The 25112-nt window shown below is 40.6% G+C and overlaps 1 protein-coding gene across 5 annotated transcripts in view; it reads left to right on the forward strand.

The window, feature by feature from the left end:
- The window catches only part of OLFM3 (olfactomedin 3), a 459853-nt gene that overhangs the window by 425407 nt on the left and 9334 nt on the right, over nt 1–25112 (forward strand). For all 5 annotated transcript variants that reach the window (XM_033916520.1, XM_033916523.1, XM_033916522.1 and 2 more), the window contains one exon: nt 22541–22647. In XM_033916520.1, coding sequence (XP_033772411.1) covers nt 22541–22647 — 107 coding nt within the window. The remainder of the gene's footprint in view (nt 1–22540; nt 22648–25112) is intronic.

The raw sequence follows: 25112 nt of genomic DNA on the forward strand, positions 1-25112 counted from the left end.
CCTTATAATTTATCTGTTTTTATATACATATTTTCAATAAATATATTAACAATTCAGTACTACTAATACCCATGACTCATTATCACATAGCAACATGAGAACCCATGAGTATTGTTTTAGCTTCTTTATTTAAAAGTAATGAATATGCATGAGAGAGATTTGCATATAATGGACAAGTATGCAAATCTCTCTCATGCATATTCATTAGGGATATCCTGAAAACCCGATTGGTTGGTGGTCCCCCAGGACAGGATTGGGAACCACTGGCCTATGGGGTCAATATGCAAAGAGAGTTATCCAAGTAGGAGTAGCTCCTGCTGACTGAGCCAAACCTAGCTATTCAGTGGCACCTACCTGGATAATGTCACCAGAGATCCAGATTGACCACCATGGTTTACCGGGTAGTGTGAGGGTGGACCAGAGGCAGAGCTGGGGCAGAATGAGAAGCGTTTTAAATTTTTTAAACTGTTCTCCCAAGGGAGCTCAGAACGGTTTACATAAATTTTTTTCAGGTACTCAAGCATTTTTCCCTGTCTGTCCTGGCAGGCTCACAATCTATCTGATGTACCAAGGGGCTATGGAGAGCGTGGGTTTGAACCCACAACCTCAGGGTACTGAGGCCGTAGCTTTAACCACTGTGTCATACTCGCCCCCTATTTGGTCACAACTGATATGCGACTGTAGCCAAGTAACTGCTTAATCTAGGACAGCAAAAGGCTGTCCTAACTTAACCAGGTATTAGGTAAATGCTATTAAGCATCAGCAGTACTCAGGTAATTCATAATGACCTCCATGTGCCCATTATCTGGATAGGCACTGGCATTAAATATCTGGGCTTACTACAATAAGTGGTGGCCAGCATTAAAAAAAATCCAAAAAAACCCACTGGCTATTGCTAGCTAAATAGTGCCCTCTATAACTGTAAACTACAGACCTGCATATACAAGTTTTACTCCAGGAGATTACTGCAGCATTCAAAACCATAGAAATCGTCCTATTTCAATAGCTGGTCATCTTAAGTGATTGCACAAAATCTAAATTTCTAGCATTGCAGAAATAAACCATGAAACCTTTCAATGAAACTGTGTACTGTTGAGTAGCCTGCCATCAATTCCCCTCTCTGTTTGGGCCTGAAACACCTGTGGATCAAGTGCCTTTTAGTCGCATTAATAATCTAGAATGTTTGCCAAAGACCATTTTCCACAAAACTGCCGGGTCACAGATGATTAGAATTGTGGAGATATTTGACTTGCTAATATTTTGTTCTCATATATCCAGGCTGGCATGGGAAATGTCTAGCAATGTCTTATATAAATGTATAGCTGTGCAATCATTGTTTGACACGTCTGTATGCAAATGCCAGAAGCATAAGAAACAAGAATGAGAGAATTAGAATATATTGCACTAAATGCACTAAGTGCGATCTCTCAAAGGGTAGCTAAGGGGGAGGGTCAATAGAGTGGGCAGACTTGATGGGCTTTGGCCCTTTTCTGCCGTCACTTTTCTATGTTTCTATGTTTCTAAATGAAAAGATAGATATAATAGGCATCTCTGAGACCTGGTGGAAGGAAGATAACCAATGGGACACTGTCATACCGGGGTACAAACTATATCACAGTGATAGGGTGGATCGAATTAGTGGAAGCTTAGTGTTATATGTTAAGGAGGGCCTTGAATCAGATGGATTGAAAATTCTACAGGAGCAGAAATACACCTTGTAATCCCTAAGGGTAGAAATTCCATGTGTAAAGGGGAAAAGGATAGTGATAATAATAATAATAATAATTTTATTTCTTATATACCGCCAAAGCCATAGTAGTTCTAGGCGGTTTATAACGAAGAAGGGCTGGACAATCAGCGAAAATGGTACAATGTTACAATCAGATAAAATTAGGTGGTAGAGAAAAAATGGTACAACAGAGAGAAAAAAATGGTACAACAGAGAGAAAAATGGTACAAACAGAAAGAAAGATGGGTACAATTATGGCAATGAAATGGTACAGTGAAGAAGGTCAAGACAATCTGCGTAAAGGACATATAGAGATAGAGGGCCAGGGTGGGCATAGGGTCTTAAGGTATGAATCGGGTGAAAAGATTAGTTTTTAGTAGTTTCCTGAAGTTTAAGTAGGATGAAGTGCGTGAGATGATGTGGGCCAGCCAGTTATTGTGATGACCTGCTTGGAAGGCAAGAGTTCTATTTAGATATCTTTTGTAACGGCAGGTCCTTAGGGTAGGGTAGCTAAACAGGTGGGTTCTACGTGTGAGTTTGGATGGGCGGTCTAGGATAAAATGGGGTACTAAGTAAAGGGGGGCCGAGCCAAGGATGGATTTGTAGCAGAAACAGGCGAACTTGAATAGCACTCTTGCTTCTAGGGGTAGCCAGTGAAGTTTGTGGTAATAGGGAGTTATGTGTTCCCATTTTTTTAGTCCGAAGATCAGTCGGATTGCCGTGTTTTGAATAATTTGCAATCTTTGATAAGAGTGTACTACCATCTGCCTGACCAGGATGAATGGACAAATGATGAAATATTAGAAATTAGGGAAGCTAACAAACTGGGTAACACAGTAATAATGGGTGATTTCAACTACCCTGATATTGTTGTAAATGTAGCATCAAGGCATGCTAGAGAGAAAAAATTTCTTGATAAATCAAAGGTTGCTTTATGGAGCAAATGGTTTAGGAACTGACAAGAGGTGAAGCAAATCTAGACATAGTTCTTAATGGAGCACATAAATTGATGCGGGAGGTAATGGTGCTGGAGCCGCTTGATAGCAGTGATCATAACATAATCAGATTTTATATAATCCCTGGAATAAGATTACACAGGAAATCCAATACAACAGCATTTAACTTTAAAAAAAAACAGACTATGATAACATGAGGAAAATTATAAAAGAGAAACTTAGAGGAGCAGCTGCAAAGGTCAAAAATGTACATCAGGCATAGATGTTATTAAAAATGCTATCCTGGAAGCCCAGACTAGATATATTCCATGTATTTAAAAAGGAGAAAGGAAGACCAAATTGCAGCCAGCATGGTTAATGAATGAGGTAAAGCTTCAGATCCCACACGCCGCCAGAGCTTTATCTTGAAGGCTGTGCTAGATAGAGAAAACACTTAATAGGCTCAAAAAAAAAAACCCCAAACCCCAGTACTTAATAATAATAATAATAATAATTTTATTTCTTATATACCGCTGTACCATAAGTTCGAAGCGGTTTACAACAAGATACATACAATGAGAGTATGAAATGTAAGGAGAAAAAAGAAAAAAGTACTTTCTGGGATACAAATTACAAATGAAAGAGAACCAAGTTGGTTTGAATCTAAAGGATGTATCTAGTCAAAGATTGGGGTGCAAGGGGAAAACAATTTGGGTGGAAAACAATTACAAATGGGAAGAGCATGAGTTAATCTAAAATCAAGAGAATTAGGGATTGGGATGAGGATAGCTGAGGGGGATAGGACAAGAATTGGGATTAGAATTTGTTAAACAGACCGGTCTTCAATGATTTTCTGAAGTCAGCGTATGAAGTGGCCTCGAGTATGGGTTTTACGAACCATGTGTTCAGTTTGGCTACCTGAAATGATAACATTCTGTCAAGGAACTTCTTGTAATGACATGATTTCAGGGATGGGTAATTAAAGAGATTTATTCTGCGAGAGCTCTTATTAGAGCTGTTCAGGGCAAATTCTATAAGAAGCGCCCAAATGTTAGACCCTAATTAGGCACTGTTCAGCACGATTCAAGTAAAATTGGGTGCTGTTTAATGAATCACACTGAGCGGAACTTATTTTGGAGGCACCCAAGAAATAGGTCAGCTCTAGGCAGAACTAAAAGTTAGATGCCTAGCTGAGCGCTTAAGCACGCTTAAGAGCAGTGATTCTTCAAGAAGGTGTCTAACATGTAGACACGCCCACGCCTAACATGCATAGCCCCTATTTTTTTGAAAGCCGCCTAAATATTTAGAGGCACCTTGTTACAGAATTGCCCTTTCTTGATAGGCACCTAGGTTTCAATCAGTGCTGATTAAAAAGCTTAATTGAGCTTGTTATTCAATTTAGATAGGCGCCTATCTAGTTGGGCGCCTCCGTAATAGGTGCCTAACTTTAGGCGCTGGTTACAGAATTTGGGCCTTAATGTCTACCCCACGTTATCAGTGACAGTGAAATAATTGTGAATAACTATGAAAATCCCCGATATTATTTAACATATATATGACAACATTGAAATATTTGGAATTATCTATCTCAGAATCAATCTTTATGAATGCTGATGATATTTTCATTCTACTTGAAGTTGATCCATCATTATCAAATTTAATAAGACTTCAAGACTGGGCTTCTTCTGTATGTATGAAACTAAATGCTTCTAAAACCAAACTACTATGGTTTGGTTCTATTACACATAATCTTCCGTATTCTATAAGATTAAGTTCAGGTGACTCTTTAAAGATTGAATATTCATCCAGGATTCTGGGATTTGTTCTGGACTCTACTCTTTCAATGGCAAACCAAATTAATAATACAGTATATCTAAAAAATGTTTCTTCAGTTTACGGATGTTAAGGAGAGTTTTTTGGGGTTTTTTTTCTTCAGTATCATTTTGTAATATTGGTTCAGGCTATAATATTGGCTTATTTGGACTATGCCAATTCCCCTTTTTGTTCATTTTATCCGAGTTTATAACTTAATTTTCATATTTTTTTTTTAAATCAATAATAACCACTTAGATTTAGCTTATAGTGATACTATCCATTCTTCACCTCTCCCAACATGCATGCTTCACACAAGAAAACTTTCTTCAGGGTCGAGGTAAACTAGGTCGAGGTAGGAGCTAATTCAGGGTTATAATCTCATATAAAATGAACAAAAAATTGAATTAATAAAGGTTGGACCGACGAAGAGCAAAACAGTCAGTGGTATCTCCCCTGATGGTGGTCTGAAGGTCCATACATTTGAAGACTGTTCATTGTATTGTGAACCTTTGCTGTGCCGAGAAACCAACTCAGACAATATACAGTGCTAGATGACATCACCATTGACATACTCAAGCTCACAGACGGTTTCACACCCTTTGTCCAAAACATAGCCCAAACTTAAAGCTTATAATGCACAGTCCAACAACCCTGGCTTGTTAGGGCCTCAAGGTGTATTTGCAAGGCCTTTTTACAGCCTTCCAGACTGCTAGAGCAGCTATGCCCTTCTCTGTCAGTCTCTCAAAAAAACAGTTCATGCCTCTCTTACATTTCTAAGTGAAGAAGCACACACAAAATGAAAAAGTGATAAAATTTAGAACAACACATTCTACAGCCCCCTAAAACACATGCTTCTCCATAAGTCAGCTCTCAGCCGGTCATTTCTAATCCCGGTTGGCCATCAACTCCTAGGAGCTGGTGGAGGGAGAATTGCCGAATTCACCTAAGTAACAAAATGGCTTTTTCAAGCACCCATAATCCCACACCTTAGATGGATGGTGAACTCTCCCACAATCTTCAAACACCTCCTATGAGACTAGCATGAATAAAGCAATTCAAAAATGTCCAAACAGAAAAACAAGTGGTTTCTTAGATGCCCTGGTTTAGAGTTTAAAATTCTGTGCTCTCAATTACCTATTGGTTTGGGAGAGGTTTGTTTGAGATTTCAATTATAAAATGGGCTTTCAGCGGTCTGCTTGGGAATGGGTCCTATTTGTGTTGTGGTTGTCATTATTGGACATTTTTCTTACTTATGCTTTGACAATGTCCTGTACCTATGTTATGACGGTGTGGAAGCTCTAATAAAGATATCTTTTTTTTTTTTTTTAAGTGTTCCTCCGTGGCAGACCTTACAGGCCCTGCTTTTACTTCACAAGCACAAATGGGAAAAAAATCCCCACTAAAAGGCAAGTCTTCCAAACTCAAACTTTTCCTCTCCTGAGGCACACCCTCCTGGTGAGCCTCAATTCAGTGGCAGCCCTCATGGCTCCTGGTCCCACCGTGAAGCCAGCAAAGCCAAACAATTCCTCTGCATTCACAAAACATAGTAGAGAGCAAAAAGTTTTAAACGTTAACTCACTTTCATTTGCTCTAGCACAGGTTGCTCAGAATGTCCATAAATTCCTCTAACTCAGGTTAGTTTTCCTGGCTTGGCAGCATTGCTTTACCACACTCCACCATTTCAATGTCATTCTTCTGCTCTGCTGTAGGAGCTCCCAGAAAAGAGTCCGTCTCTTCGGCCTATTGCTCCTCTGTGTGCAGCATCTTTAGCCTGCCTGTGTGCATAGGCACCATGCCCAACTCTGCATGGGGGAGGGCTGGAACTCAGCTCTCCTGAGTTCTTTTCCTGCTTAGCCAGCAATTTAATCAAGCTTGGACTTAAAGTGGACAGTCCCTGTTTACCGGGTTGTTATGTAAAAGAGTTCAACTGCTATTTACAAGATGCTTTACTCTGATGGGGCACTAAATCCTACCAAGTCTCCTGCTCTTAAGAACAAAAGAACATAAGCATTACCTCTGCCGGGTCAGACCAGGGGTCCATCATGCCCAGCAGTCCGCTCCCGTGGTGGCCCCCAGGTTCGTGACCTGTAAGTCCTTACCTAAATTCTTTATTTCCTATTCATTAGTACCTGTATAGATACCCTCTATCTGTACCCTTCAATCTCCTTCTCCTTCAGGAAGTCATCCAATCCCTTTTTGAAGCCCAATATTGTACTCTTGTTGATCAAACGCAAGGTAGGAGTCCAACTCGGGCAAAGGGGTTGCTGTGCTGCACTGATCAGCTCTGTATATCCTAAGGTCTATGTTCTTTTGGCTTTTGACCAGCATAAGGCTAGTAGTAGAGCTGGACTTTGACACCCTCCAATTATTGCCCCATCTCCCTCCTCCCTTTCTTATCCAAGCTACTTGAACATACCACCACTATCTTGACTTTCTTTTGCCTCAAGCTATCCTCAGCACATTTCAATCAGGTTTTCACCCCCTTCATTCTACAGAAATTGTCCTTGCCCTGCTCCTAGCCAAATCCAAAATCCAACTCCATCCTTAACCTCCTTGATTTATATGGAGCTTTTGACATTATAAATCACCACCTACTCATTAATACACTGTCCTTGTTTGGGTTTCAGGGCTCTTATCTTTTGGTTTTCCTCCTTTCTCACCACACTTTTAGCGTAAGCTCTGGAGGATCCTTCTCTATCACCATTCCACTATCGGTTAGCGCACCTCAGGGCTCTGTCCTGGGTCCTCTCATTTTCTTGAGCTACACTTCTTCCCTTGGTGCCTTAATCTACTGCCATGACTTCCAGTACCACCTCTATACCGACGACTCGAATATCTACCTCTCTAAGCCTGGAATTTCTATGGCAATCCAGGTCTGAGTATCAGCCCTGCCTGTCTAACATTGCCACCTGGATAACTCATCGTCATCTAAATTTAAACATGGCCAAGCACGAACTCCTTATCTTTCCTCCTAAACCTGCCTCTCTCCTTCCCCTCTTGTCTATCTTGGAAGATAACATACTCATCCACCCTGACTCATCGGCTCAAAACCTCAGAGTTATCTTTGACTCATCTCTTTCCTTCTCTTCACATATCTTACAGACCACCAAAACTTATTGTTTCTTTCTGTACAACATTGCTAAAATCCGACCTCTCCTTTTCGAGCACACTGCCAAAACCCTCATCCATACTCTCATCACCTCTCACCATCTCTCTCCACTTCAATCTGTTCAGAATTTTGCTGTGCACATTGCATTCCACCAATGTTGTTACCCTCTCCTCAGATCACTTCACTGGCTCCCTGTCCATCTCCATATACTGCACAGTTCAAACTCCTTTTACTAACCTATAAGTATATTTATTCTGCAGCTCCTCAATATTTCTCCTCCTTTTTTTCTCCTTATACTCCAGCCCAGAAGCTCCATTCTTCAGGTGAGTCTCTTTTGTCGATGCCCTTCTCCTCTACTGCCAACACCTGATTCCATCCTTTCTGTCTTGCTGTGCCTTATGCCTGGAACAAACTGCCTGACTCAAGGTGTCAGACCCCATCTTTCATGGTGTTAAAATCCAGGCTAAAAACCCATTTTTTGAATGTGCTAATGTCCTACCCTCCCAAATTGTAAAGCACCCATATCTGTTGCCATCCCCTCTTTACTCCCCTACCTCTAGTCCCTTATATTTCCTCACCTAAATAAAATGTATAAGCCTTTCTCCTATGTCTGTTTTAATTAGATTGTAAGTTCTTTTGAGCAGGGACTGTCTCTTGTGTGTTTGTTGTACAGCACTATGTGAATCTGGTAGCACTTTATGAATAATAAATAGTAGTAGTTTTATCCACTCATTTACCCTTCAACAGATCCTTATCTATAAGTAATATCTGAAACTGGGTAGGATCAAAGTAAATATATCTTGTAGATTTCAATATTACCACACATTTGCAGGGGAACTTAAGAAAAAAATCCTCCTGACACTGTTACCCTGTCTTTCAACTTCAAAAACTTTTCAATGCAGCTGTGTTGTCAAATTAGTTTTAGTCAAATTTAAGGATTTCAAATTGGCTCCCTTCACTTCACTGTCACTGACCTCTCCAGATTGAGGAACAAAAACACAACGACATTCAGAAATGATTATCTCTTCCACTGTCTCAAGCTTTCAAGTTTAATATAGTTTTGATTAATCGCTTAATCATAATTCTAAGCAATGTACATAACACTAAAATTACAAAATTTAGGGAACAATATCTCAAGAGACAGCAGATGACAAATAGGAAAACTTTAAAAATATGCAATGTTCTAGAGCAAATATGATTTTCTAGAAATTCTGGTTGCCTATGGATCAGCAAGCTGTCCTTAATAAAAGCTGCTGAAGCTGATTGGAAATTATTCATAGAAGAAGAGATTTGTGTCAGTTTGGTGTCCATTAGTTTAATTTTTAAATCAATATCATGAAATTTATTGACAGTCTGCTGAGAAAAACTGCAAAGTTGTGGAATAGTTGATTTTATACACTCTTCAGTCCTAACCACCACTTGCCAAATATCTCTTAAGGTAACATCTTGGTCAATTGTTTTGGTCAGGTTAGGACACACCACTGCTGTTAGAATATCACAGACAGCCTGTGGATTTGGTGAAGAGAATGCATTTAAGTCTGTAGATATCTCTCCCATAGGAACAACACCATCTTGGGAAGATGCCCCTATCGGGTCAAAATGTTAAAAAAAAAACCTTGGTCAATTGTTTTGGTCAGGTTAGGACACACCACTGCTGCTAGAATATCACAGACAGCCTGTGGATTTGGTGAAGAGAATGCATTTAAGTCTGTAGATATCTCTTCCATAGGAACAACACCATCTTAGGAAGATGCCCCTATCGGGTCAAAAGGTAAAAAAAAAACCAAGGCACTAAGACATTTTTTTGTTGTTGGCCTGTGTTATAGAATCAGGGCCCTAGTGGGCAACTAACTAAAGCCTACTTTCTTTTAAAGAACAGCAATGTAATCAAGTGTATATGTGTATATGTGCTTAGGCATGAGCACTTGCACAGAGTTCCATGCAAAACATATGCATATAAGTTTGCGGTCTGCCTAGAATCTACACATGTGTATGCCTGCCTGCAAGCTACGTGCTATCAAAGATATGTACATTGTTATAAAATAATTGTAGCTAGAACATCTGAAGCATCTGAACATGTGAAATGCCAGTATTCTAACCATTTACATAAAAATCTGATATTTAACTGTAGGTGCCCATTTTATTGAATTATCCTGATTGCGATAATTTGTAAAGTGCATGGTGTTATATACATTTATACATGTGGATGCAGCAATATATGATACACCATGGAGTAGTCTAGTGGTTAAAGCAGCGGCCTCAGCACCCTGAGGTTGTGAGTTCAATCCCCACTGCAGCTCCTTGTGACTCTGGCTAAGTCACTTAGCACTTCATTGCTCTAGGTTCAAAATAAGTACCTGTCTAAAATATGTAAACTGCTTAGATTATGTAAACCACACTGAAAAGGCAGTATACAAGTCCGTATCCTCTTTACTTTTGCTGGTGGGCATGAACGAGGGTAGAATTTGGATAGAGCATAGGCAGAACACATAAACATGCATATAAACATGCACATAAATATAAATATGCATATAAATATGCATAAATTTGCAAAAATGCATATAGATATGCATAGAACACTATGTGCTCCTTTTATAAAGGTGCGCTAGTGTTTTTAGCGCATGCACCGGATTAACGCGCGCTATAGCACATACTACCTGAAAACTGCTGCATGCTCAAGAGGAGGCGGTAGCGGCTAGTGCGCACAGCATTTTAGCGTGCACTATTCCACGCATTAAGGCCCTAACGCACCTTTGCAAAAGGAGTCCTATAATTTATGTACTTACATGACTAATGTTGGAGTGGACAATTACACCTGCCCTAAATCTAGTATAAATATCCATGCCTGATTTTTATACAGTACAAATATTTTATAAAGAAAAGTAGATACTTTTCTTTATAACATAGCACCTAAGTAAGCGCCTTCTTATCCTAAACAGTTTGTTAAAAATGTATCCTCATAAAGCCGTCGTCAAATGTTTTGAAATCTACCTAATAGTTTTAACACAGAAAATGTATTCCCTTAATCCCCAAAAGAAAAATAAACAGCTTTTCCAGAGTTCTGGCAACTTGGCTATATTTAAACCAGTCCATAGTAGTGCCCCCCCTTTCATCTCAAAATATCAAGTAAAGCTGCTTATCCCCAAAAGTCCCAGCACTTAAAGTTCTGCTGCCAAAAACAATTACAACAACAGAATTGTATTATTGTTCCCCTGGTTTGGGGCATTACATTACGGATCTGCTATGATTCAATATACGTCTTAATGCAATGTTTTGATGTTACACATCTGTATTATTTTCTGTTTTGTTGTAAAACCTTAATAAAAACTCATTGAACTTAAAAAAAATATTTCAGCCAGTCTTCTCAAGGAACATGCTTTTCAATGTTCAAGACAGAGATTTATTCCCTTTCTGTTTATGGTAATATTGTTTATATCAAACGTTTTCACATATTGACTGCTAAGTAGATGTACATTTTCATATGCAACTCCAGAGTGCCAGTAAATTCCTGATAGTTCAAGATGGTGCAACTAGAGCTGGACTCCTCCTCCCTCTTCACAATCACTGTGTTTGACAACCAAAATCCTCCAATGAGGTGCCCAGTGCCATGCACCCATCAAAGAAAACACCTTGCTCAGGACATGGTCATTTCCTAAAAAAGAGATTCTGTTATGCTCAGGGTCTTGCTGTGAGAAAGGGAGCAACTCAATCTCCTCTTCTGTGCTGATGTTCCTTTTTATGGAGAGCTCAGGGGAATTTTCTGGAACTCCCCAGAAGCAGTCAGTTGCTCAGGGGCAGAGACTATACTGCTGGTGTTGCAAAGCTACTCCGAAAGGCAAAGAATCCAACAGAACTACAGTGATATATCGAATCGAAGAACAAAAGGAAAAACTTCAGGAATGGTGTACAAGACGCCAAGTCTTTAATGAACAAACATAAATATAATCATGGACGTAATCATAAAAACAGCTTGTATCCACAAAGGTTGGTGAACCGGGATCCTACACGGTCCATGTTTCGAAGAAACGTTCTTTCTTCAGGGGCCCAAAAGTATATCATATACAGGGAAACCATTCTTGCAGTTTTTTCCTTTTGCTCTTGCGAAGTTAAACTCACCACCCTTCTCCTTTCCCTCAGACTCAGGTGTTCCTGCCAATGTTTTCTCTGTGATTTAAGACTGAGACTCTCCTCACTCCCTCACCAATGGCCAACAGATTTCTCTTTTGGTTGAGATTAATTGATCACAGATATCAGTAGCATGCCTTGAGTTAAGATATTGGGTGTAACCTTAGATTTGTTTTTGAATTTTCAATCCTATATCAAGTGGAAAAGCTATTTTAAACTGAAAGGGATCTGCTCAGTTTTCTCCTGATAAAAGCTGAATATTGATTTCTTATTTCATTTAGCATATCAATAGTTCATAATATTTTGTACATAAATGCATCATTTTTTCTATCATGTGTTCTATTCACCTACAAAAACCCTTAGATCTACTTATCAAAACCTTCTAGTATTCCCTTCCTTTTGACATATCAGTATCATGGGAAGAACTTAAGACAGGAAACTTCTTTTTCATGATTTGAATGACATTAAAACATATCTGTTTTAAGAAGCTTTGGCTACATAGTCTGTTCTTTACTAATGATCCTGGGACACCAGAGGCAAGGGAGAGCCCAGGATATGAGGCATATCTGTATTTGTAATCATTTGGTTTCTCTATACCACTTGAAACATCTGTAGACTAGGTTTTAATAGAATGTAACTTGTGAACTAATTAGACTGGTATTTTGATTTGTGAGTTTCCCCTGTCAGCTTTTGATGATGACATATGTATGTGACTAGAGAAGGCTGGCAGACAAATCAATTTTCCTTTCCCGTGGCATTCAGTGCTGTGGAGAAGAGAGAATAGATTTCTAAGAAGGGAAAAATATCTGTGTTTGTCTCTGTTGAGTGGAACTGTCAGTGAGAACACAACACAGATAATAATTTTGAGAGAGTTGAATTCACTTAGGTTTTGTCTAAGTGCCTGAGGGAAAGGGAGGGGAATTTATTTATTTTCTGTACTGTTCTCCCAGGGGAGCTTAGAATAGTTTACCTGTCTGTCCTGGTGGGCTCACAATCTATCTAATGTACCTGGGGCAATGGGGGGATTAGGTGACTTGCCCAGGGTTAGAAGGAGCAGTGTGGGTTTGAACCCACAACCTCATGGTGCTGAGGCTGTAGCTTTAACCACTGTGCCACACTCTCCTACCCGTTAATACCCTTAGATGGAGACACCAGAGTCCCATCTCTATAGGGACTGACAGAGCTGGCCTTGTGTGCTCTTGTAAGGCTGCTCCCCTGAATCCCGGGATGCTCTCGAGAGGGCATTACACAATCTAATACAAATATTGTAACTGCAAATTATTTCAATCTTCAATCCCTTTCTATTTGAATTTTGGCCCTGTAAACTGCCAATATGGGAGTGTGTGGCACAGGGGTAGCGCTACAGCCTCAGCACCCTGAGGTTGTGGACTCAAATCCCTCACTGGTTCTTGTGACCATGGGTGAGTCATTTAAACTCCTCATTGCCCCAGGTACACTAGATAGCGTTTGAGCCCACTGAGACAGATAGGGAAATATGATAAAGTACCTGAGTAAACCACTTAGGATATAAGTGGTATATAAATAATAATAATAAAAAAATATGGTATACCAATTAGCAATACTGTATGTGAACTTGCAAAACTTCTATTAGAGAACCTAGTTGTCTAAATGGAATTTAGGTCTATAATTGTCTCCCAGGTGTACAAAAGTATGGATAACCAGCTTTCAAAATTTTTTGTTATTTGAGGTACAGTAATAATATATAATACTGAATGTCATTTTCCATCAACTTCTATTTTAATGCATAATAATTTCAAATTTGGTATGCCCTATTTCAAATGATGGGTAAAATCCTTTGTAATGTGCATTTTTGGTTGGCCAAGTGATGCAGCAGCTGGATGCTGATGTCTCATGTAAGATGCATGATGGTTTACAAGGAAATCTGGAATTCCTAGGCTTTTGCCTGACACAGACAGTTAAAATACAGCCAATATGCTTCTACCCAAAGGTCCATTATCTCGTTGTTACAATAAAAGTCAGATCTTTGGCAATCAATTGTACCAAGGACTTTCCCCTTTCGGATTGAAGAAATGTGTTGGATTACCTAGAAACTGTGGGGTTTAGTCATCTCTTCATATTTAGGGTCTAATGGATCCTACCTATGGATCTGCATTCTCCCAAGATACGAGTCCCACTTTCGAATCCTTTCTTAAGTCAAAGATAAGATAGTCTTACCTCTTCACAGCTTGAAATGACATTCAACATTGTTCTGAGAATACTGCTGCAAGAGTTAAGGTACCAGACTTGCAGACACCAGCCCTGTAACTTTAAAAACCTATGCACAGTTTATAGAATAAGGTCAGTTGCACATTATGTTATGTTAATCAGGTTTTCTATTCTGCCTTTACCTATTCAGTTCAAAGTCGGATTATATTACAAGAGGTTGGATCAGTTACCCAGGAAGTTACAATGGACAGTTTAACATGGACATTCAATAGAGTTGCTAGTACAAGTAGATCAGTGCAGTTATTAATACAGTTAGGTCATAGTTACAAATACATAGTTACAAGTTTAAGTAGGTCATCTTTGGCTCATTGTTATGTCTCAGGAGTTGCATTGGACAGTTTAGAAATGGGCTTTTACAATTACCATTCAGTTACTTCCAGTTTGGCTCGCTAACTTGGTACAGAAATGCTTTTAAAAGTTCTGTGAACCTGAGATAGTGGTCACAAGATTGTAGTGTAAGTGGTAGTTGATTCCATCATTTTGCTAATTGATATTGGATAGATAAGGTAATTTGCCTGGTAGACTTTATATTGTTGCATACTGAGAATTTTAAGTGGAAAAGATTTTTGGCGGAATATCTGTTGGACGCACCCTCTAGGGTGCCTCTACCCTGGAGGGTGGCCAACTCTGTTATGTAGTTGGAGGCATTTCCTGTCAGGATCTTAAAGGCAGTGATGCCTAATTTAAATTTGACCCTTGCAGTTATGGGCAGCCAACGTAGTTTCATATAGTAGTGCTGTTGATGTTCCAATGTCCTTAATCCATATACGAGTCTTACCGCTGCATTTTGAACTAGTTGTAGACACGATAGCAGCATCCTGCTACGCCCAGTGCATTCTGGGATGCATTGAGTAGGGCCTAACTACCAAATAGGGAGTTTTTCCCTTATTTCATATAGGCTCTACCCAGTGCATTCCAAAATGCACTGGGTGCAGCATGATGCTGCTATTGCATCTACAACTAGTAGACGGGCAGGTTGCTGCCATTTTGATAATGATGCCCTGCAGGGAAGAGGGTAGGATGCATGCTCCTTCCTCCCTGCCTCTTAGGTATTTCAGAGCCATAGATAATGTCTCTAGGCTACCAGGGTGTCTCTGGCTTGCCTTAGTGAGGAGTCAGGTTGGTTCCTACCTTGGGAGGAGGGTTGGGAGTCCAGGCCTGTCTGGGGGCATCCCACTTCATTAAATTACATTACATTACATTACATTACATTAGGGACTTCTATTCCGCCTATACCTTGCAGTTCAAGGCGGATTACAAAAGAGCTAACTGGACATTTCCAGTGAAGTTACAACAGTTTTGGGGTTTTTGGGGTTTTTTTTTGGTTACAAGAGAGGAGAGGTACCTGGATTAATTCTGGAAGAACTTGCAAATTGGATATTAAATTGACTGTACGTTACTGTGTGATATAACAAATAGATTACAGTTAGAGTACAAATAAGATTAAGTTACATTTCAGGGATCTGAATACTTGGTTGGTGTTTTGGGGATGAAGAGATTATTTAAGTGGAGGTTTTGGGGGAGAATTTATCTAGGAGGAGCGGGAAGGGTTGGGTTATGATATCTGGATAAATTTTTTGAAAAGTAGGGTTTTGATTTATTTTTGAAAAGTTTTGAAGTTGCCCGTTGCCGTCAACAGGTTGGAGATGGAGTGGTTAAGTTTTGCTGCTTGCGTCGCCAGAAGGTTATCAAACATCTTTTTGCGCTGAGTGCCCTTGAGTGGAGGAAAGGCAAAAGGGTTCGGAGTTCTTCTTTGTCTTGAGGTGAGGATCTGGTTTAGGCGGTTGTTTAGATAGGGGGGGCGGAGCCATTTAATGCTTTGAATAATAGACAGTAGAATTTGAATTGAATTCGTGCTTGCATAGGTAGCCAGTGAGAGTCTAGGAAGGCAGTTGTAATATGATCATATTACAGGAATCAGGGAGTAGATCAGTCTGAGGGCAGTGTTTTGTATAGTCTGAAGTTGTTTTATCATGTTGGCAGGACAAGGTAGATAGAGGGAGTTGCAATAGTCCAGTAGACTTAAGACTAGGGATTGGACAATTAGCCTGAATTGTGCTGGGTCGAAGAATTTTCTTATTTTACGTAGATTTCTCATAATTAGAAAAGCTTTCTGGGATGTTTTATTGATTTGGGACTGCATTGTGCAGCATCTGTCTATCGTTACTCCTAGGAGTTTGAGTTTGGGCTGTATTGGGTATTTGGTGTTTTTAATTTTCAGTTCTGTAATGGTGGGAGTTTTGGCCTTTTCGAGCAGAAGTAATTTTGTTTTATCTGAGTTTAGTTTCAGTTTGTGGTCTACCATCCATTTTTCCACTGCATCTAGGGTTATTTCCAGTTTTGCTGTAGTGGTGGGCTCTGATGGGTCGAAGGGGAGGAGTATGGTGATGTCGTCTGCGTAGCTGAAGGATGTAACATTTAAGTTATCTAAAGTGGCTCCAAGGGAAGAAATAAAGAGGTTGAAGAGTGTAGGTGATAGAGGTGATCCTTGTGGAACTCCGCATGGGTTGGACCATGATTCTGATTTGATATTATTGGACTTTACCCTGTAGGTTCTTGATTTGAGGAATCCTTGGAACCAATTGTAGACCTTGCCTGGGATCCCAATGGCGTCAAGTATCTGTAGCAGTATGGAGTGGTCGACCAGGTCAAATGCTGCGGAGAGGTCAAGTTGAATTAGCATCATCTTTTTGCCTTTGCTAATTTGCTGTCGAGCTGTGTCTAGTAGTGTTACAAGTAGTGTTTCTGTGCTGTAGTTGGTTCAAAATCCTGATTGTGAGGGGTGATTATGGTCTTCCAGGTAGTTGGTGAGGTATTGTGCAACTAGACCTTCTATTATTTTAACGTATATTGGTATTGAAGCGATTGGTCTGTAGTTGGAGGGGTTATCTATTGGGCCTTTGTGGTCTTTCATGATTGGGGTGATTATGATCTCTCAGGTCTTGAGGGAATTGACCTTCTGTTAATGTGGTTTGAATCCATAGCATGAGGTTGGCTCTGAATGTGGTGGAGGAGTTTGAGAACAGGTAGGTGGGGCAGTTATTTAGGTCGCAAGAAGTTTGGCTGTATTTTTTGTAGAGTCGATTCATATCCGACCAATGTAATACGGGGAAGACTGTCCAGCTTCTGTCTGCGGTGATGGCTTCTCCTGTTGAAGGGTTTGTTGTTATCTTGTCGAGGTGGGTGTGAGTACTGTTGAATGCGGTTCTGATCTTGGTGATCTTATTTTTGAAATGATCTGCTAGTTGGATAGCTGTCGGTGGGTGGTTTCCTTGTGTAGCTAGGTGAGGTTTGGTGTCGGTGAGATTCTTTACTAGATTGAATAGCTTTTTTGTGTCTAGGGTTTCCATGCCTATCATTTTGGAGTAGTAGGCTTTCCGTTTTTCCTTGAGTTTGTTCTTGTATTGGTTGATTTGAGTTCTCCATGCTGTTTTTGTGTGTTCTAGGCTCTTTTTTTTCCATTCTCTTTCTAGTTGTCTGCAGAGCTTTTTTAGTTGGAGAAGTTCAGTGTCGAACCATTTGTCTGATGGTCTGCAGATTCTGGATTTTGATTTTTCAGGAGCTAGCTCATTCAGGATGGTTTCGCTTACAGTACGCCATTGTGTTATGAATTCGTTGGGGGCTATATTGGTGATTGCGGGCACTGCTTTGTCCCAGAATGTGGAGGGTTCGATTTTTTGGCGTGTTTTGAAGGAGGTTTTGGGAGGGGGTTGCTTGTTATTGCGTTGAGCCCAATTGATGTTAAAGGTGTATTTGTAGTGATCTGACCAGAGGGAGGGGTGCCTGGCCCCATTTGAGATGTGGATTTCGGGATTGTGAGTGTGTTGGGACATGTATGCAGCGACATCTAGTTGGTGGCCTTTTTTGTGTGTTGGTTGGGGGTTGAGGATCTGGTAGTTCAGTGCTTTGAGGTATGAGAGTATATTTTCTACTTGTTTGGAGGTGTGGTCTTCTAGGTGGAGGTTTATGTCTCCAAGGAGTAGGTTATGAGGTGATGTTAGGGAGTTCTGATAAATGAATTCTTCGAGAGCTTGTTTGTTAGCATTCCATTTTCCTGGTGTTGTGTAACAAAGAATGCAGGTTAGAGTTCCTATGAGTGTATCGTTGGATAACTGGCAGGCTAGGAGATCTAGATGGGGAGTGGAGTGTTTGTCTAGGGTCTTTAAGTTGATGTTGTTTTTGAGTATGATGGCTAGACCTCCTCCTCGTTTTTTTTTCTCTGCAGACCAATTCTATTTTGTAACCCTTCGGGCAGAGTTCTGTGATGCTGGGATCCGAGTCAGAGGTTAGCCAGGTTTCGTCTAGGAATAAGCAACTTAACTGTTTTTTAGCTATCCAGTACTTTATAAGGTTTGCTTTTGTGCTTATTGATTTGATGTTCATATATGCACAGGCTAGTGAGGTATAGTTTGTGTGGGGAGATGGGGTGCATTTTGGGTGGAGGAAATTTTTAGTTTGAGGGTGAGAATTGTGGACTGAAGATCTTGGTTTTGGGGGTGGTCTTTTTCCCCAGCTAGTAGGTATGCTGATATGGTTGAATGAGGAGCAGTCTATCAGGTTTCTGGTAGAGTAGAGTTTTCTGGATGGTTGAGGATGCCTGTAGGATTCTGTTAAGGTTGGGATTGAGGATGTATGGTACCCTGCTGTTTTTCTGTTGGTTAGGAATAGGAAGAGTAGTAGATGGACGAGTAAACTTGTTGTTAAACCGGGAGACATTGTGTTTTTGTGTGTAGAGGGGTATCTTCTTTAGCCTGGTACCTGGTGTGAGGTGCAAGAATCTGGGAGGTGTAGAGAAGGTTGGGGGAGGGGAGAGTGTCTTTCTTCCACTCTGTCCTGTTGTGTTAGGGAGTCTGCTATGCTCACTTGTGAGTTCTGATCTGGGAATGTTTCCTCTTCCAATTGGTTGGGGGGAATAAGTGAAATGGGACTCACTCACTTTGAGGGTAAGACCGCTGGTGTTCCCTCTGAGTTTGGTGGGGTGGGCGGTTTCCCGGCGTTGGGAGCGTTGAGATAGCTTCCTTTCCTGGAAGGCTGGTAGGATGGAGTCAGTTCAGAGTAGAAAGTGGTTTTCGGAAGATTTTTGGGGAGAATGGTCGTATCTGCCGTCGATGGTGGTTGGACTGCTTCCCTGCATTTGCTTCACAAAGGCATGCACTAAGGCGTACACGCCTTTGTCGTGCGCCTTCGTCAGCGCGCCGAACGGCGCTGTTCTTTTTCTGTCATTGGATCCCTGCTGGTTCGGGGGAGGGGCGGAGCAGTGCTCCCACGCTTCTCTCCTCTCTGCTGGTCTCTGACTCCCAGGCGGCCCGCAAGTATCAGAGCGGGGGGCTGGAGAACTGGCTTCTCGTCGCTGGAGCTTCATTTATTTGCCTAGTAATTTTTGTCTTAATAATATATTCTATTATAATACTCTATGCCTATATTAGACTTGCTGGTCAAGTTTCAAGTTTTATTAAGGTTTGTTGTACAGGCAATGTCAAATGCTTCAATGCGTAGAACATATTAAAAATAGGGGACAAAACAGAACAGTTTTTTACCATTAAATACAAAATATATGCGTACTAATAAATAACTGGTACAGAAGGTGAGGGCGATGAACTACAATCTTTAAAGAAAGAGAAGAAACATTTAGGGGAAAAAACATATGGTGGGTAACACAAAAGGAATAAAAAAGGAGATATAAAGGCAGAAATAAACATAGAAAGAAAGAAGATAAATTTGCAACCTACTCGTAGGTCTAATTAGGATCTAAGAGATTTAATGATTGGTAAGTTATACTATCTATATCTCAAATGCATCCTTATACAGGAAACTTTTTAAAGAACGCTTGAATTTTTCTAAAGAGGATTCATTGCCTAAATATATTGGTAAACTGTTCCAGAGCTGGGGGTGCTATAACCGAGAAAATAGTAGATCTCCTGGTCCCTATTACTTTTAAAGAAGGGATTGTCAGTAAATGTTGTTCTGTTGATCTAAGTGCCCCAAAAATAGCAAGAACAATGCAAGATAAAGTATGCATATGCTATGAATTTATCTTAATGGGTAGACTGGGTGGATCGTACAGGTCTTATCTGTATGTTACTTGGAGCCCTTTTTGAAAATTAGCCACCCTTTGAGTACACTCCAGCCTTCAGGAACAGTGACAGATTTTAATGATCTAAGGCAGCATGGTTCTTGCTAAAGGCGCTCTGTGTTAAGGCTGATTGAGTTCTTTGATTGGCTGACTAGAGAATTTGATCAAGAGCTTGTGTTAGATGTGGTTTACCTGGATTTTAGCAAAGCTTTTGATACCATCTCACATAAAAGTCTCATTAATAAACTAAGCAGCCTCAGGGTGGGTCTCAAGGTGATAAACTGGATTAGAAACTTATTGAATGACAGTCTAGAAAGTTGTGAAAAATAGAATTCATTCTGAGGGGAGAAAATTGAACAGTGCAGTGCCTCCAGGATTGGTCCTGGGACATTTCTATTCAGTGTCTTGTAAACGATATAGGAGAAGAGTTAGAATTTAAAAATAACAAGTATTTTTGTGTATGATATTAAGATCTGCAATGGAGTGGACATCAATGAGTTAATTTAGTTTAATGAGTTGTTTTATTGTCTTCAGCGTGACATGGTACAGCAGGGGCATGCAGAATGAGAACTTAATTAAGAAGGCTTAAGGAGTAGTCAAATGCTTGACGATTAAACTGGTGGGAATAAAAGAAGTGCCGTGCCGTGCATCTGCTGTGCAGAAAAATCTGAGTGAGCAGTTCATGAAGGGAGGAGAGACCAGGAAAGATACCTGAGGATAATAGCTTGTGATAGCAAAACAATATGATAAGCTGAGTGACAGCAGAAAAGGAATACAAGAATGTTGAGTTCCAGAGGCCATACAAAATAGATGTGTTGCAAAAAAAGGCTGCCAGAATGGTGTAAAGTCTGTACAAATTGTCATATGAGATGAGGTTTAACAACTTAAATAGGAGGAGAGAATAGACAAGAGGAATATAACAGAGACGTTTAATAATGTAAATAAAGGAACCCATTTTCACTTAAAATGAAGTTGTAGAAACAGTGGCGTATTAAGAAGGGTGCGGTCCGCCCCGGGCACAGTCTTCCTAAGGGCACAGCAGCACCCTGCTCCTCTCCGCCCCCCCTCTTCGTTCACTTGCCCGCCCACCCGCTCACTCCCCTCTCCTCTCCTTTCCGCGCTTCCCCTTGCCTTCCCCGTACCTTTTTGGCGCTCTCTTTGATGTCACGTCCGGGACCTACGCCTAGGAAGTGACATCAAAGGGTGAGTGACACCGACATGGGCAGCATGCTGCTCATGCCAGAAAAGTATAAAAGGTATGGGGAAAGGGAAGGGGGCGCACACGTGGGGGGCAGGGAAGAGGGTGGGGGAGGGGCTCCACTGCCCCGGGCGCAAAAGTTAAGGAGATGGTTGCAGTACTCACCTTTAGAAATGGGAGTCATGATATGCTCCAAGTGGTTGAATTCATGAACAACATCAGGAAATATATTGTGACGTAAATGGTGGTGGATGCCTGTAATACTGTCTTTAAATGGGCAGTGGGCACTGAAACAGTCATGGACTTTAAAATGTTATGGCATAAACAATGAGGATCACTTTGGAAAAAGTGAATGGACAGCAGTAGCATGACCTGGTTATACCACAAACCATGAGAGTAACCAAGGGGTAATCCACAGGGTGGTGATTATAATCCTAATGGTTATTTATTTGTTTGGATTATCTCATGTCTCTTTCAGTAGCAACTCATGATGAGATATATGTCTCCAAAGGTAGAGAATGACACGGTGAACAAACACCGTGGCAACCCATGGTGGACCGTGGTTTATCCATCGCCCTCCTCTCTGTGAGAATGGTTGCCAAACTTCGCACCGCCCGCAGGAACGGTAAAGATCCTTGACCCTGCATGAACGGGCCTTATCCAATCAGGAGCTGCTTTGACACGCAGCTCCTCATTGGTAAGGTCCAACTTAGTGCAGGAAGAGGCGGTTGGAACATACAGCAAGTGATTTCCTGCACTCGCTGGCGCTCCGGCTGCTCTCTCCTGCCTCTCCCGCTGCCCTCACCAGTCTCCCCCATGAAAAACCATATTTGTGGTTTTTCAAGATTCTTGGGGGTTCCTGGAACAGAACCCTCGCGAATATCGGGGGAGTACTGTATTACATTACATTATTTTCTTTTATTCCACCAATATCTTGCGGTTCTAGGTGGATTACAAAATGATGAGATTCTGGTCATATCTAGAAGATTACAGGGAAGTTATTGCTTGGAACATTTATAGTTTGGAAATGGAGTGAGGTTATTGGTTGTGTCGGGAACAGGCAATGCAACTGGGTAGGAGTCTTTTAATATTGGCACCTTCATGTTGAAATCTCTGCATATGCTTTCCACCACTTTCGCCCATCTACTTTGCATGTGCAAACCAGGTGGGATAAAGAGAGACCCCTGCCTTCACCAGGCCACTGTAAGTTATAAAGAGACCCTACTGGTTTCCTGAAAGTTGCCCTTCCTCTGAGTATGCTTGCTTAAGGTTTGTTTTCATAGCACACCTCTGTTTCTTTTCATTTCAGCGTGTGGCAAATTGATGAAAATTACAGGACCCATTACAATCAAGACATCTGGATCACGGTTTGGAGCCTGGATGACAGATCCTGCCGCATCAGAAAAAAATAATCGAGTATGTTTATGGATTTTCACTTTACCCCAATGCGTATATACTTTCATTAAAGAAAATGTTTCCCATAGCATATGGTTCAATATATTCCCTGCATTTTACTGACTATGTTATGAGTTTCTTCCACAGCAGGGAAGCATGCAAATATATTTTTGATGAAAAATATTCTAGCACACATCCCAAATATTTAGCTGTTTTCATGGATTCATATATTAATTTATAACTTGTTGCAGGTATACAATCACATATAATTTCTTGTTTTGTTTTGGGGGTTTTTTTACTCTGTGAACTCATTTTTCATGATCTTTACTTGATAATATACAGTATAAGGACAGACAATGATTGCAATAGATAAATCAATAAAGGGATTTATTTACCACCTTTATGAAGAGATTCACCCAAGGTAGTATGCAACAGACAAAGATTTATATAAACTACAGTCAAACCTTAGTTTGCGAGTAATCCGGTTTGCGAGTGTTTTGCAAGACGAGCAAAACATTCTCGCAAAACTTATCTCGCAAACCGAGTGTTGACTCAATTTGCAAGCACCCACCCCGAGAACCGACATCGCTCCCCCCCCCCCGCTCGCAAAGCCCCCCCCTCCACGCAAAGCGGCATCCCCCCCCCCCGCACAAACCGACAACCTCCGCCCGACCAACTTTTACTCACCCCCCATCTGGCACCGGCACGCAGCCCACAGGACGTGCCAGTGCCGCTTGAAGATCTTCTTCCTGCCTCTGCCGGCTTTGAGAATGCATCTGCACTTGCTCAAGCCCTTCTAATTCTCCCTCTCGCCGAGATTCCATTATTTTCTATGGGGAAACTCGCTTTGATATACGAGCATTTTGGTTTATGAGCATGCTTCTGGAACGAACTATGCTCGTAAACCAAGGTTCGTAACAGCATTACAATAGTAAAAGGATTAAATATAACCATAACATACAATCAATGAGATAAACTTGGAGATAAGACCAGTCATAAAAAGGTGCAACCTACTTTTAGTGTACATTTAATATCCCGCTTAATGCAGTAGTTCAAAGCGGCTTGCAAACTAAAATAAAATTAGGTACTTGAGAAAAACTACCCCAGAGGCTCACAATTTAGCTAAGGTACCTGATTAAAATTAAAACATAAAATACAATTCCAAGGTGGGGATAAGTTACACTTCAAAAATAAAATTTAAAAAAACAGCAAGAATAATTCAAGATAAAAATAAATAAAGAAGATTTTAAAAATTAAAATAAATAAATAAAACAAATGTAGGGGCTCTTTTAATAAGGCGCGCTAGCCAATTTAGCACGCGCTAAATGCTAACGTGTCCATAGAATATAATGGGCGTGTTAACATTTAACGCACGCTAAATCGGCTAGCGCGCCTTAGTAAAAGACCCCCTTAAAGAGCTAGGATTCTAACGGCCTAACACAGGGGTAGGGAACTCCGGTCCTCGAGAGCCGTATTCCAGTCGGGTTTTCAGGATTTCCCCAAAGACTATGCATTGAATGCAGTGCATGCAAATAGATCTCATGCATATTCATTGGGGAAAGCCTGAAAACCTGACTGGAATACGGCTCTCGAGGACTGGAGTTCCCTACCCCTGGCCTAACACATTTCAGTACTGGCCTTTAATACAACTGTGAATATGAAATATAAAGAATGAAAGCAATAAGTAATAATATATTTAACCCATTATAGAACTGCTAAGTATGCCCCTTTGTAGCACTTAAACTGAGGCATCATTTTATAGGATTACAACCAAGTGACCAGACATAGAACCCATTATTGCTGGGCCAAAGGACCTCCTCATATGTGATCCCCGACTTTGACTATTGAAATAACTGAGTTGTGAGAAAAGAGGGGATATAAATAGGAGGAAAACCCTCCCCCCCCCCAATAGCTCTGCATAAGCTGGTTTTGATTCATCTGTAAGCCCAAATGAACAGGAATAAATTGAATTCTCAAAATATTTATTTTTAGTATTTATACCAGTTATAGCCCAAGTGGTTTACATTCAGGTGCTCAAGCATTTTTCCCTATCTGTAGCGGTGGGCTTACATTCTATCTGATGTACCTGGGGCAATGGAGGATTAAGTGACTTGCCCAGGGTCACAAGGAACAGCACAGGTTTAGAACCCACAGTCTCAGATTGTTGAAGCTGTAGTGCCAGCCACTGTGCCACACACACAATAGCAGAAATAATTTTTTACAGATACAAGATTTATCATGGAGATGATGCGGTATATAAACTTAAGGTTTAGATTAGATTAGATTGTGACTATCTAATCAAAGCAACAGAGGTTTTAATCAACCATCACTGATCACTACACATTCAAATACTGCAAGATATACTTTCATACAACATCATATCAAATTTCTATTCTAATATACAGTTGGGTCCAGCAGGTTTTGGATGGCTCATCATACACTATAAGGCAGGGGTCTCAAAGTCCCTCTTTGAGGGCCGCAATCCA

Source organism: Geotrypetes seraphini, chromosome 12 (assembly GCF_902459505.1).
Source record: "Geotrypetes seraphini chromosome 12, aGeoSer1.1, whole genome shotgun sequence".
NCBI classification, from domain to species: Eukaryota; Metazoa; Chordata; class Amphibia; order Gymnophiona; family Dermophiidae; genus Geotrypetes; species Geotrypetes seraphini.